The sequence below is a fragment of the Panthera uncia genome, chromosome B4 (assembly GCF_023721935.1).
Source record: "Panthera uncia isolate 11264 chromosome B4, Puncia_PCG_1.0, whole genome shotgun sequence".
NCBI classification, from domain to species: Eukaryota; Metazoa; Chordata; class Mammalia; order Carnivora; family Felidae; genus Panthera; species Panthera uncia.
Window position 1 is genome coordinate 10,883,997 of NC_064809.1, and position 15,737 is coordinate 10,899,733.

A 15,737-nucleotide genomic window follows, 5' to 3' on the forward strand; every position below is an offset into this window, starting at 1 on the left:
ATGATACTAGACTTTTATTTATTTTTTTATTGCAATATATTTGACAATAGCATTATATCAATTTAAGGTGTATAACATGTTGATGTCACAGATAATCACCTTGTAGCCTGAAGTCAGTAGAACTCATATCTTCTTCTAAGATCGTCTAAGATCTATAATTCCCTTGTTATTTGCTTTCAACTTTTGTGAAAATGATCTCCCCTTTTATCTACTACTTTCCATCTATCAGGTTTTGTGATGATGTTGTGATCTAACAGACTTCAGATGTGCTGGGAGAGTAGCACATTTCAGATGTTGTGTGATAGTATTTTGTTGTTTCCTCAAAGCATCCTTTCAATTACCTGTGATATACTTTCCCCCCATGCCTCCTGTCTTTGCTGTCATATCTCCCTCCCCCCACCTCTTTGTGTTCACGGTGTGGCCAACACAGCCAGTGGGGATTAGGTGATGTGAGCTGCACACCGTCTCTTTTCAGGGGCAGGATGATTGGGGAAGAGAGAGAGAGTTCAAAGCTATGCACTGTTCCTCATGTCTTGCAAGCTGTTTTCATGAAAACTGTACTGGAGCTGATTTTCCTTCAGTACTGCTGATAGTCCTTCCTTCTGTGGTGCTGCTGTATGTTCTAGAATGTTGATAGGTATATTAGAAGTGATGCATGCGAGTGACAATGTGGGGGTGAAAGAATAGATCAATTGGCGGTGGCCACAAGAGGTAAAGGGGCTTTGAAACCAACTTGAGATCAGCCTAACCATCCTAGAAAGTCCTGTACGGAACCAGCAGATTTTTAGGAGGGCGGGAGAGCAGTGAGACCGTGGTTGTTTTTATTCCTGTTATTATTTGAAAACAATTTATTCCAAACTGGATACATAAATTTCTCCACCTCTTATGTTCATTTTCTTGTTTTCTCCTCTATGATTTAGGTTCACGGTGATGCTTCTTTCTGTGGTCAGGGGATTGTTCCTGAAACATTTACGCTGTCTAATCTCCCACATTTCAGAATTGGTGGGAGTGTCCATCTGATTGTCAATAACCAGCTGGGTTACACCACTCCTGCCGAAAGAGGAAGGTCTTCCTTATACTGCAGTGATATCGGTATGTGATGTAGGGAGGCATCTCTAGAAAAACATCTAGTTCACTAGGAACAGTAAGCCTCCCTGGTTACTCCGTTTTAAATTTGGGGTCAGATATGGTTAGTAGTCACCAACAGTGGTATCCATGTTCCTTTAAAATCCGAGTGTGACCTTTGAATCCGAAGAGGTGAAACAAGAGGGAAACACAAAGGGTGCCATCTCAAATTGCCCAGATACCCAGTTGAATGATCTCATGGGAACCAAAGATCAACACAATTAGTACAACACCGGGGTACTCATCTTTAGGAGATTCAGATCCAGGGTGCCCAAGACCTTAGTCAAGAATGATACTGAATTTGGCTAAGGGGTCTTGGTTAGAAATCAGATACAAAGAAGCAAAGTTGACTTGTTCTACCCTGGAAATTAGCAATATTAAGAGAAAGGCAGGGCTTTTTTTTAAACCCATCCCCCAATTCACAGTTACCTGAATTGTTAGATGGTAGGAACTACTGCGTTTTTGCACCCAGCCCCTGGCCTGGATGCCTTTTGGAGCTATCTATGTGAATGTTTTGTGATTAGTTTGACAAAGATACTGGAAGCACATTCTAGGGCTTTTCTTTGAAGAAAATCAATTGTTTTTAGGATTCGTCCTTTAATGACCGTTTTATCTCAGGAGGAAAGATACAGTAACAATGACAGTAACAAAATAAATAGTAGTTATTACATACCAGGCACTCTTCAGCACTTTATATGCAGTAACTCAGGGAATCTTTACAACATCACCAGGAGGTATAGGAGCTATTATCCCAGTTTTATAGATGAGAAAACTGAGATTCATAACTTTACTAAGGTCACAGAGTGAGTCACAGAGCTAGGACATGACCTCTTTCCTATCAGCTGGACTCCAAAGTGTGGGTTCTTAACAGCCCAGCCAAATCATCTCTGAGTATGTGGGCTGCCTCCCCACGCAGGCAAGAGAACTTGGAGGTGGGCTAATGCCTATTGGGGTCGGCTAGCCAGCTTCATCTGTCTTCTCTGCCTCAGGGAAGCTTGTGGGCTGTGCCGTCATCCATGTCAATGGAGACAGCCCAGAAGAAGTGGTTCGGGCCACACAACTGGCTTTTGAATACCAGCGCCAGTTCCGGAAGGATGTGATTGTTGACTTGTTATGCTACAGGCAGTGGGGCCACAATGAGCTGGATGAGCCCTTCTTCACAAATCCAGTCATGTACAAAATCATCAGGTATAATTATAAATCTTTGTTGAAGATCCCCTTACTCCCATAGGGCTTGCATTTTTTTAAATTATTTTTATTAGACACTCTGAAGTAGGGCGACCAACTCCCTGGGTTGCCTGGGACATGAAACTTTCAGGACTGAAACTGGGGTAGTCCTGAGCAAACTGGGATGATCATCCTACGGATCCCGGGAAAGCTCCCCAGAGTCTTCAAACTCCACACGTTTACTCTATGAATAAATGAAGGCAATTTACCAATCTCACTGAGGTAGGAAGACTGGGGCAGAGCCCTTAGCCCGAAGCTACTTAGTTTGTCACTGACAGGATCAGAAATAGATCCTCTGTGATTCACGTGGTGCCTCAGCAAGAGGCAACATGATGGATTTTAAGGAACCTAGAGAACTCTGCTGTCCAATATGGAAGCCACTACCATACATGGCTACTGAACACTTGAAATGTGGCCATTCCTGCTGGAGATGGGTTGTGAGTGTAATGAACACACCAGATTCCAAAGACTTTGAAAAAAAGAATGTAAACTATCTCAATAAGAATTTTTATGTTGATAAAGTATTAAAGTGACTATATTTTGAGTAAACTGAATTAAATATGTCATTAAAATTCATTCCACCTGTTTAATTTTAACCTTTTCTAACATGACCACTAAGAGATTTTTAATTACATGTTGGCTGGCTCTGCATTTCTCTTGGACAGCATTGAGACAGAAAGTTAATGAGATGGAGGGGAATGTGTTACTTTGGAATTTCCTTTTTTGATACTAGAAAGTACAGTAGAACCCCCTCCCCCACTTTATTTCCTCGTATATATAAATTAAAGTAGAGAAAGAAATTTGGTGATACTTCATAGGTCTTTCTGGTCAGAGGTAGCACCCTGCTCTTGGAAGAACAAATCTGGGTTCTCTGTTTAGCTTTGAATTTAGCTGCTGAGTGACCAGATGTGGCTCAAGGCCCCATTTAAAAAAAAAAAAAATCTATCCAGTCCATCTGTCACTTTTGTCATGATTAAATATGATAAAATATGTGAGCAAGATTTGTTGTTTAAAGTATTACTTGAGCATAGATTGGCATTATTATTGTTGTAAAACCGAGATACTGATTATTATAGTTTCCGGATTATTAAAGCCACCTGAAACAGATGTTGGTGACTTTGAGTTCAATACTGTTTGAAATAAAGTGGTAAGACAATGTAGGTCAGTCTTGTAAATAACTTTCCAGAATGTACCAATTCATAGAAAAACTCTACTATTTCTACCTTGATGTAGATAAAAGCTTATAAAGATGAATCTTATTTTTTTGCTTGCCTGCAAGAAGTTGTTACTCACCATTGCCTTAAAAAAAAATAATGCATTGGAGTGAAAGGTACATAACATAAAATGGATCATTTTATTTTTTATTTTATTTATTTTAATTTTTGTAATGTTAATTTATTTTTTGAAAGACAGAGACAGAGCATGAGCAGGGGAGGGGCAGAGAGAGGGAGACTCAGAATCCGAAGCAGATTCCAGGCTCCATGCTGTCAGCACAGAGCCTAACGCAGGGCTCAAATTCATCGAGCTGGATCATGACCTGAGCTGAAGTTGAACACTTAACCGACTGAGCCACCCAGGAACCCCTAAAATGGATCATTTTATTTTTATTTTATTTATTTGTTTATTTTACATTTTTTTTATTTTTGAGAGACAGAGCATAAGTGGGGGAGGGTCAGAGAGTAGGGAAGACACAGAATCTGAAGCAGGTTCCAGGCTCTGAGCTGTCAGCCCAGAGCCTGATGTGGGGCTTGAACTCACAAACCGTGAGATCATGACCTGAGCTGAAGTCGGATGCTTAACCGACCGAGCCACCCAGGTGGCCCATAAAATGGATCATTTTAAAGTGAACAATTCAGAGGCATTTAGTACATTGACAACGTAGTACAACCACCCCTTCTATCCAGTTCCTGAACATTTCCTGTGTGCCTTTTTATAGTGACCTGGCTCTGTGATACCTTGGACAACTAGTGTATCTGTCACACTTTGGTTTTTACAAACCCGATTGACTTTTCTCTCCTCTCTCTTGGACAGAGCCCGGAAGAGCATCCCAGACACCTATGCAGAGCACCTTATTGCCAACGGACTCATGACCGAGGAAGAGGTGTCGGATATCAAAACCTCCTACTATGCAAAGTTAAATGACCATTTAACTAACATGGCTCACTATAGCCCCTCGGCCACCAACCTGCAGGCTCATTGGCAGGGCCTGGTCCAGCCGGAGGCTTCCATTACTACCTGGAACACTGGTGTGCCCCTAGACCTCCTGCGATTTATTGGCGGGAAGTCCGTGGAGGTGCCGGAGGGACTCCACATGCATAGTCACCTTCTGAAGATGTACGTTCAGGTAGGGAGCATTAGAATTTCCGGTTGTTGTTTGTTTGTCTTGTGCAGCAAAGAAATTGGTGTTGATCTGGTTTTTCCGGTTCAGCTAATGAATTTGACATTTATTGCATGCCACTAGGTTCTAGTGATGTTTTGGTAGTGATGCTCTCTTAAGTCAGATTTGTCTACTTGTGCTCTTTTCTCTCTTTCCTTTGTATACACAAACAGGTTCTGGTACTGATAGTCCATTCAGGTTTTGTCTACTTCTCATTTTCCTCGATTTACTTACTCATTCATACATGTTTAATACATGTACATGCACTACATGCACATTATCAAAAATACAGGACAGAAATACCTGTTTTGATTTCTCTGATTAGTGAGCAGAAAACACTTTCATTTTGGGGGCCAGCTTGAATAAAAATAAGTACACATCAACAAACATACCCCCAAAGGCAACCATTTCCCCTTACACACGTTGATGTTTCTTACATATTGTCTCATGTTAAAGATAGATTGAAACTTTGGTTTGCCTGGGACTCGGGAATTTCCTGGAACGTGGGATTCTGCATGCTCAAAGTGAGGGAGCAAAAGTCAAAGGCCTTCGTCTTTCTTAAACTTGGATAGAGGCACTTTGTCCTCTGAATGATTTTGAGATGCTTACTTCATTTCCAGTTTGTTTATTTATTTATTTATTTATTTATTTTTAATTTTTTTTAATGTTTATTTTTTTTTGAGACAGAGACAGAGCATGAGCAGGGAAGGGGCAGAGAGAGAGGGAGACACAGAATGTGAAGCAGGCTCCAGGCTCTGAGCTGTCAGCACAGAGCCCGACGTGGGGCTTGAACTCACGAACTGTGAGATCGTGACCTGAGCCGAAGTCTGACGCTTAACCGATTGAGCCACCCAGACGCCCCAGCCAGTTTTTTTATTTAATTTAAATGCTTATTTATTTATTTTGAGAGAGAGAGAGAGAGAGAGCGTGAGCAAGCCAGCAGGGGAGCGTCAGAGAGAGAGTGAGAGAGAGAGAATCCAAAGCAGGCTTCTTGCTGTCAGTGCAGGGCCCCACTTGGAACTTGATCTCACAACCGTGAGATCATGACCTGAGCTGAAATCAAGAGTCGGATGCTTAACCGACTGAGCCACCCAGGCACCCCTAGGCTTTTATTATAGGTACAGAGATTCTTAAAATAATCTGTGTACTTACCATCCAGGTGAAGAAATTGAATATTACAAGCACAGTTCTCTGTGTGCCCTCCCTGGTGCCGTCTCCTCTCCATTGTGCACAGGCTTAACCACTAACCTGAGTGCCTGCTAGTTTTGCCTGTTTGAAAACCTATAATTGCTATCTTACTCTCATCTTTCCCTTTTGCACTTTCTGTTTTAATATAACATTATAATTTTGATCCATACTGTTGTTGCATTACATTTTGTGAACTCAGTGTGGAAAAGGGTATAGACTGTTAAAAGTGTCTTTTTTTCCCCTCTGCTTCTGTTTTTTGCAGTCCAGACTGGAGAAAGTGATGGATGGAACAAAATTAGACTGGGCTACGGCAGAAGCTCTTGCCTTGGGCTCATTACTTGCTGAGGGTAAGACATTTCTGTTTAGTTGCACAGCTGGTAGGGATTGCTTTATATGACACTTGATGTATGTGACCCCTGCAGTTCTGAGTAAAACTATCTCCAATTGTTTTCAGTAACTAGAGAGGTTCTAAAATGCGTTAGCTTTTCTTCTTCGACAATATTATTTAATCTTCAGGATAAGTCGTGTTGGTGACCTTCATCAAAGAATAGACTATAGAACATTCCTTGCTAGGAAACAAAGGGCCCTGCGCCGGATGAATTGGAAAGATATTTTCCTCCAAACATTGTAGGGCAAGCAATGACTCTCCATTCTTGTGTGATCTTGCCTTACACAGACTTTTGGATATAGGGCAGATATATTTTATTTTTTTATAATTTTTTTTAATGTTTATTATTTTTGAGAGAGAGAGAGAGACAGTGTGAGCAGGGGAGGGGCAGAGAGAGAAAGGGAGACACAGAATCCGAAGCAGGCTTCAGGATCCCAGCTTTCAGCACAGAGCCCCACTTGGGGCTTGAATCCATGAACTGTGAGGTCATGACCCAAGCCGAAGTTGGACACTTAACTGACTGAGCCACCCAGGTGCCCCAGAACAGGTATATTTTAATGTGGTTAATCTATTGCTAAGGGAAATTCTCAGGATGAATTGGTGTGTAAGAATTCAGCATCACCATGTGTTGTTAATACTTAGGTTATTCACGGGAATCTGTTTTTTTTTTGTTTTTTCCTCCTTGCTTGCTTAAGGTTTTAATGTCCGTCTGAGTGGGCAAGATGTCGGCCGTGGAACTTTTAGTCAGAGGCACGCCATGGTTGTTTGCCAGAACACCGATGACACCTATATCCCTCTGAACCATATGGACCCAAATCAGAAAGGGTTTCTAGAGGTAGGATGTCTTAGTGTCTATTGTAAAACCCAGGTGCTGATAATTATAGTTGCAGGATTCTTAAAGCAGCTAGAAACAGATGTCAGCAACTTTGGGTTCAATCGTTTTAAAAAAAAAAAATTTAGGGGCACCTGGGTGGCTCGGTTGGTTGGGTGTCCGACTTCCACTCAGATCATTATCTCGCAGTTCAGGAGTTCGAGCCCGAATCAGGCTCTGTGCTAACAGCTCAGAGCCTGGAGCCTGCTTCAGATTCTGTGACTCCTATTCTCTCTCTGCCCCTCCCCTGCTCTCTCTCTCTCTCAAAAATAAATAAAAACATTAAAAAATTAAAAAAAATTCCAGTATAGTTAACATGGTGTTTTATTAGTTTCAGGTGTACAGTATAGGGATTCAGCACTTTCATACATCACCCAGTGCTCATCTAGTGTATCTTTTTTTATTATTAAATATAATTTATTGTCAAATTGGTGTCCATACAATACCCAGTGATCATCCCAACAGGTGCCCTCCTCGATGCCCATCACCCACTTTCCTCTCTCCCCTACCCCTCATCAACCCTCAGTTCTCAGTTTTTAAGAGTCTCTTATGGTTTGCCTCCTTCCCTCTCTGTAACTTTTGTTTCCCCCATCCCCTCCCCCATGGTCTTGTGTTAAGTTTCTCAGGATCCACATATGAATGAAAACATATGGTATCGGTCTTTCTCTGCCTGACTTATTTCACTTAGCATAATACCCTCCCTGTTCCATCACATTGTTACAAATGGCCAGATTTCATTCTTTCTCATTGCCAAGTAGTATTCCGTTGTATATATAAACCACATCTTCTTTATCCATTCGTCAGTTGATGGACATTTGGGCTCTTTCCATAATTTGGCTATTGTTGAAAGTGCTGCTAGAAACTTTGGGGTACAAGTGCCCCTATGCATCAGCACTCCTGGATCCCTTGGGTAAATTCCTAGCAGTGCTATTCCAGAGCAGCTGCACCAGTTTGCATTCCCACCAACAGTGCAAGAGCGTTCCTGTTTCTCCATGTCCTCGCCAGCGTCTATAGTCTCCTGATTTGTTCATTTTGGCCACTCTGACTGGTGTGAGGTGGTATCTGAGTGTGGTTTTGATTTGTATTTCCCTGATGAGGAGTGATGTTGAGCATCTTTTCATGTGCCTGTTGGCCATATGGATGTCTTCTTTAGAGAAGTGTCTATTCATGTGTTCTGCCCATTTCTTCACTGGATTATTTGTTTTTCGGGTGTGGAGTTTGGTGAGCTCTTTATAGATTTTGGATAGTAGCCCTTTGTCCGATATGTCATTTGCAAATATCTTTTCCCATTCCCTTGGTTGCCTTTTAGTTTTGTTGATTGTTTCCTTTGCTGTGCAGAAGCGTTTTATCTTAATGAGGTCCCAGTAGTTCATTTTTGCTTTTAATTCCCTTGCCTTTGGAGATGTGTCGAGTAAGAAAATGCTGCAGCTGAGGTCAGAGAGGTTTTTTCCTGCTTTCTCCTCTAGGGTTTTGATGGTTTCCTGTCTCACATTCAGGTCCTTCATCCATTTTGAGTTTGTTTTTGTGAATGGTGTAAGAAAATGGTCTAGTTTCATCCTTCTGCATGTTGCTGTCCAGTTCTCCCAACACCATTGTTAAAGAGACTGTCTTTTTTCCATTGGATATTCTTTTGCAAATCAATTAATATGATACATGACATTAATAAAAGAAAAAATAAGAACCGTATGATTCTGTCTATAGATGTAGAAAAAGCATTTGACAAAATACAGCATCCTTTCTTAATAAAAACCCTTGAGAAAGTCGGGATAGAAAGAAAATACTTAAACATCATAAAAGCTGTTTATGAAGAGCCGACAGCTAATATCATCCTCAATGGGGAAAAACTGAGAGCTTTCCCCCTGAGATCAGGAACACGACAGGGATGTCCACTCTCACCGCTGTTGTTTAACATGGTGTTAGAAGTGCTAGCATCAGCGATCAGACAACAAAAGGAATCAAAGGCATCAAAATTGGCAAAGATGAAGTCAAACTTTCACTGTTTGCAGACGACGTGATACTCTACATGCAAAACCTGACAGACTCCACCAAAAGTCTGTTAGAACTGATACATGAATTCAGCAAAGTCGCAGGATACAAAATTAATGTACAGAAATCGGTTGCATTTTTATACACCAATAATGAAGCAACAGAAAGAGAAATAAAGAAACTGATCCCATTCACAATTTCACCAAGAATCATAAAATACCTAGGAATAAACCTAACCAAAGATGTAAAAGATCTGTATGCTGAAAACTATAGAAAACTTATGAAGGAAATTGAAGAAAAGAAATGGAAAAACATTCCATGCTCACGGATTGGAAGAATAAATATTGTTAAAATGTCAATACTTCCCAAAGCAATCTACACATTCAATGCAATCCCAATCAAAATCGCACCAGCATTCTTCTTGAAGCTAGAACAAGCAATCCTAAAATTTGTATGGAACCACAAACGACCCCGAATAGCCAAAGAAATATTGAAGAAGGAAACCAGAGTAGGAGGCATCACAATCCCAGACTTTAGCCTCTACTACAAAGCTGTAATCATCAAGACAACATGGTATTGGCACAAAAACATACACATAGACCAATGGAATAGTATAGAGACTCCAGAATTGGACCCACAAATGTATGGCCAACTAATCTTAGATCAGTGTACTCTTAATTCCCTTCACCTACTTCATGCATCCCCCACTGGTAAAACCATGCCCCACTGGTAAAACCAGTTTTTACAAGTGGTAAAAACTGGTTACCACTAGTTTCTTCTTTAATAGTCTGTTTTTGTGTGTGTCTTTTTCTATTTGTTCATTTCTTTTGTTTCTTTTTTTTAAATTTATTTTTTTATAATTTAACTTTATTTTTTATTTTTTAAAATTTACATCCAAATTAGTTAGTATATAGTGAAGCAATGATTTCAGGGGTAGATGCCTTAATGCCCCTTACCCATTTAGCCCATCCCCTCTCCTACAACCCCTCCAGCAACCCTCAGTTTTTTTCTCTATTAAAACCATGTCTTTTATATGAAGGACCCTGGGAGGAACTCCTGCTTGCTCTTGGTACTGCTCCTGGTACTGACTAAGTTGACTGGGCAGTGGTTTGTCTCTATGGTGTGTGTACCGTGAATTCTGCAATTGAGCCACATTCTTCTGTCAGTAATGGCTCCCAGGAAGAGGTGGAGGCCACTGACCTCTGGTGACTGTAAGCCACCAGGCTGTCTTTCTCCTTTATTCTGTGTCTCAATCTTTATCTTCTTTCTCTCTGTGTACATTTACATCATCACATTGTACATCATATATATTTATGAGCCATCTCAAGTATATTTTGGAATAAATAAAAGGATTAATAAATCCAAGAAATGAAAGTAGATTTGTGTATACATGAGTACAAATGACAATGAATGCTTAGGAGAAGGTGCAGAGAATCTACTTGGGAAGTCAGGAAAACCTTGGGAGGGGAAGCCAGATTTGAACTGGGCCTGGAAGGACATGAGAAGTTGCCTAGTCTGATGCCTATAGAGAGAACATTCCAGGTGGACACCATAATACCTACAAAGCCTGTGAAGTGAGAAGATAGGAACTACAAATAGCTTCATGTGACTGGAGGTTAAGTTGCAAAGTGGAAACAGGAGTCAGGAAGAGGAGACTGGCCAGACTCCCCACCTTGTGAAAGACTCGGAATGTTATGTAAGCCGGAAACCATGGGGGAATTTTGAACAGGTGATCAGATTTTTGTATCAGAAAGAACCCTCCCCATGGTACTTTGGAAGCTGAAGATGGATGAGAACTTCAGATGGTGTATCCACCCAGCTTTATTGAGGTATAACAGGACAATTTCTTTTTTTCTTTAAAACAATTTTTTAATGTTTATTTATTTTTAAGAGACAGCGTGAGTGGGGAGGGGCAGAGGGAGAGGGAGACAGAGAATCCAAAGCAGGCTCTGTGCTGTCAGCACAAATCCTGACATGGGACTTGAACCCACAAACCATGAGATCATGATCCGAGCCAAAGTTAGACACTCAACCGACTGAGCCACCCAGGTGCCCCATAATAGGACAATTTCTAAGGAGGCTTCTCAATAGTCTAGGCAGGAAATCACATGGACCTGAATGAGGGCAATAGCAGTGCAGACAGAAGATGGGACCAGATTTGAGAACATTTACCAAACAACAACTATGGGACTTAGCGGTAGATGGAGGGAGTGAGGAAGACTAGTCTCGCTTATCTCCTGGCTTCCTGACTTGGACAATTGCTATATGATGGTGATACTCACCCAAATATAAAGAGGGGGAACAGGTTTGGTAAGGAAAGCTGATGGATTCAGTTTTGAACATTTGACTTTGAGGTGGCTGAGTAACATACAAGTTTCTGTCCATTACAGAAAGGCAATTAGATATGTATGTCTGGACTTAATGAAGGAATCTTATCTTGAGATACAGGTTTGGACATCATCAGGGTGAAGTGATTGAAACCACAAGGGTGGGAGAATCTCCCTGGGAGAGAGCAGAATGGGAAGAGGGCCAAGGGATAGGGTCCTGGGAAAAACAGCTTCTAAGGGGCTGGCAGGGGAAAAGTATTTCCCTAGAGAGCATCCAGAGGAGGAGGAGAACAGGGAGTCAGTGTGTCATGACCTGAAGAAGAAAGAAGTCAAATATGAGGAAGAATAACATGGCCATTGGATTTAGCCACTGGAAAGTCAAGAGTTGACTTCACGTACAGCTATTTTAGTGGAGCAGTGAGAACAGAAGCTAGACGCTACTAGCTTAAAGGGTAAAATTCCCACAAATGGTGAGATCATGACCTGAGCTGCAATCAAGAGTCAGACACAACCGACTGAGCCACCCAGGTGCCCCTATTTTATTATTTTTTAGATTGAAGTATAGTTGACACACAAAGTTGTGTTAGTTTCAGGTGTACAACATAGTGGTTTGACAGGTCTATTTGTGTTATGCTTTGCTCACAAGTGTAGCTACCGTCTGTCACCTAACAACGCTATTACGATATCATTGATGATGCTCCCTATGCTGTACCTTTCATCCCTGTGACTTACTCATTCCATGGCTGGAAGTCCGTACTTCCCACACTCTTCCACCCATTTTGCCCATTCCCCGCTCCTCCTCCCTCCACAATCACCAGTTTGTTCTCTGTGTTTATGGGTCTGTTTCCACTTTTGTTTGTCTTTTTGTTTCTCTTAAGCACAATCATATAGTTTTTGTCCATCTCTGTCTGACTTGTTTCACTTAGCATCGTACCCTCTAGATCCACCCATGTGGTCATACGACTGAGTAGAATCACGTTGCGTTTAATTGTCCTCTTTTGCCTCCTCAGAGATCTAATTTTGTGTTCTGCTTTTCTTTTTTTATCTTAACATGCTGTGACGGTTCTTTTGATTTATTGTGCAGATAGGATATTAGAATAATGGATTCTAACCAAAGGTAGGCCTTCTTTTGGTAACTTTCCCCCTTTGCTTTGTGATATGTTTTTTAAAAGCTTGTATGACACAGTTTTACTCTAACCAATCAAGGTAGATCATCTAAGAAGTTAATTTTGCTTATCCTTAAAGATCAATTTTACTGCCCACGTTGCATTCTTCTCCTCCTTTCCTTGAGCCACCTTCCCCCACATGCGTCACTCACAGGGGGCAGTAGATGTCCTTTCTCAAGAAATGAGGAGATAACTGTAAAGAAAGCTCCCCTCTGTGCCCTTCCTCCTTTTTGAGAGGTTTGTGACGCTTTACCTTGACTGATCTATGTCCCCAGCTTTCCTTGCCATGACAGTGTTTCTGTTCTTTTCCTTTGTATTAATTAGATCAGCAACAGCCCGCTGTCAGAAGAGGCTGTCCTGGGATTTGAATATGGGATGAGCATCGAAAGCCCCAGGTTACTGCCCATCTGGGAGGCTCAGTTTGGCGATTTCTTCAATGGTGCTCAGATCATCTTTGACACGTTCATCTCTGGAGGTGGGTGTCAGCATATGCATGTGGAATGGTGTATAGCACCAGCCTCGTGGGGAAACATGAATGAGACGGGGCCATAACTGCTCTACCACAGCCCCTCAGGAGAGTTAGGGGCTGCCCTGCCATCTCTTGGGGCATGGCAGCTATTGGATGGTTACAGAAGCTGCTGGAGGGCTAGGGGCCACTCAGTCACTGTACAGGCAGAACTTTCTCCAGGGCAGTGTGCTTGGCTGTAGGGAGAAGGGCATGTACCTGCCAGCTCCTAGGTAGTTTGACTTTGCGGTCTGCACTTGGGGCATGTTGCATAACTGTGACATGAATACCGAGCAGGCAGTGGGGACATAGTAGAGATTTGTGGTCAGAGTGAATGGCAGCCTTGAAAATCCACTTCCCTCGGGGCGCCTGGGTGGCTCAGTCAGTTGAGCTTTTGACCTCGGCTCAGGTCATGATCTTGCAGCTTATAAGTTCGAGACCCATGTCACAGCTCAGCCTGGAGCCTGCTTCGGATTCTCTCCCTCTGCCCTTCCCCTGCTCATGCTCTGTCTCTGTCTCTCTATCTCCAAATTAAATAAAAATATTAAAAAGAAAAAGAAAGAAAGAAAGAAAGAAAGAAAGAAAGAAAGAAAAGAAAATCCACTTCCCTCAACCCAAGGATGTTCAACTATCTGAAAGCTGGTAGTGGGACATCTTTATTTTTTTGTTCTGTGTTTAAAAAAATTTTTTTAAGTTTATTTATTTTGAAAGAGACAGAGACAGTGTGAGTGGAGGAGGGGTAGAGAGGGGGGGGGGGGGAGAGAGAGAATCCTAGGTAGGCTCAGCACTGTCAACACAGAGCCCGACCTAGGGCTCGAACTCACGAAACCATGACATCATGACCTGAGCCAAAGAGTCAGAGGCTTAACTGACTGAGCCACCTGGGCACCCCTTGTTTTGTTTTGTTTTGTTTTGTTTTGTTTTGTTTTGTTTTATGAGAGGGCACATGTGAGCAAGGGGCAGACAGAGAGGGAGAGAATCCCATGAAGGGCAGAGAGGGAGAAAGAGAGAGGGAGAATCCCATGAGGGGCAGAGAGGGAGAGAGAGAGAGAAGCAGGTCTCACCGGAATCAGGGCTACAGCTCACCCACTGGAAGAGGGGCTGGAACTCACAAACCCTGAGATCGTGACCGGAGCCAAAGTTCAATGCTTAACTGACTGAGCCAACGAGGTGCTCCCTTATTGTTTTTAATAATCATTTACACAAGCAGAACGTACTTATTATAAAAATCAGAGTATGCAAAGTACAAGTGTGAGTCCCCATCACCCCATTTTCGGGGGGTAACCAACCCCTTTGGATTCTTTGCACTCCAGTCGTCCCTCTGGCCGTGTTTCTCTGTGACCTTGTGGTTGTAGGGAAGAAAAGTGCCTTGAGGAGACTGGACTTTGACATGGCCAGGGACTATCCAGAAGTGTCCACACTTGCAGCCTGAGGACAGTGGGCTGTGTTGTAATTGGTGCTGTGGGGGGAAGACAAGAGCCACCAGTGCTCAGTAGGAGTCGTGCTGCAAAGGAAGCAGAGTGGCCCATGCTGTCCTTGAAACCGGTACATTCACCTCGTGATTTGTCTCTCATCTGCCACAGCCCGTTCAGTGAGTGTGTCATATAGGGTTTCAGCCGGTAAGATGGACATTGTCCTCCTAAGCGCGTAACACTGCTGGAAAGCACACAGAATGGAAAAACGACTCTAGGGGATCAGACGGCAAAGTAACGTTTGTGTCACTATCCCGTCACATCAGACGGTTCTGTTCCTGCTTCGGAGAGTTCTCACTCCCTGTCACGTGCTTTCCCAGGGGAGGCCAAGTGGCTCCTTCAGAGCGGCATTGTTATCCTGCTTCCCCACGGGTATGACGGGGCTGGACCCGACCACTCCTCTTGTCGCATAGAGCGTTTCTTGCAGGTATGTCCGCTCCCTGCTTCCTAGGTGCTTTGAAAGAGACCTACCTCCTGTGAATACTTAATATGTACCTTAAACTGTAAGGCCTTGTAGTATCTGAATGAAACGGGTTTAATGCACTGCCAGTATTCTTTATCAACATGATGCCTTGGGTATATTAGTGTCGTGGTTTTATGGCAAAAAAGTGGTTCTTGTATGGAAAAGATCAGTGGTTTCTAAACCATGCTGATAATGAAAATCATCTACAGAGCTTTTTGTAAATAGAGATCCAGGGACCAACACCAGATCAGATTCTTCAGAGTGTGGCCTAGCCTGTATTTTTACCTAAAAAATTATTTTTGAGTAACTATAGTATTTTTTATAAAGTGATTCATGATCATTAAAAAATGTTTCAATAATCATGCAGAAATAACCACAGTTAATATTTGGTAAGGATCATTACCTATGTCTTTTTATGCATATGACTTCCTAGTATTAAGAAAATTTTCAAACATACAGAAAAGTTATAAAATTTTACAGTGAACATTCATATGCCAATCCCTTAGATTCTACCACTAATATTTTATTATACTGTACTTGTTTTTATCACATTTACTCATCTATCATTCTTCTATCTATAAATCTGTATTATCTGCTGATGCATTTCAGGGTAAATGGAGACGTGTGTCCACGTACAGGTCA

General features: G+C 42.1%; 1 protein-coding gene across 4 annotated transcripts in view; it reads left to right on the forward strand.

Annotated features, from left to right (window-relative positions):
- Positions 1-15,737, forward strand: part of DHTKD1 (dehydrogenase E1 and transketolase domain containing 1) — a 51,770-nt gene that overhangs the window by 27,608 nt on the left and 8,425 nt on the right. For 2 of the 4 annotated variants that reach the window (XM_049626832.1, XM_049626831.1), the window contains exons 6-12: positions 921-1,092; positions 2,115-2,313; positions 4,384-4,696; positions 6,180-6,264; positions 7,001-7,140; positions 12,980-13,130; positions 14,899-15,059. In XM_049626832.1, the coding sequence (XP_049482789.1) occupies positions 921-1,092; positions 2,115-2,313; positions 4,384-4,696; positions 6,180-6,264; positions 7,001-7,140; positions 12,980-13,130; positions 14,899-15,059 (1,221 nt within the window). The remainder of the gene's footprint in view (positions 1-920; positions 1,093-2,114; positions 2,314-4,383; positions 4,697-6,179; positions 6,265-7,000; positions 7,141-12,979; positions 13,131-14,898; positions 15,060-15,737) is intronic. The other 2 variants (XM_049626834.1, XM_049626833.1) reach the window with 1 other exon arrangement.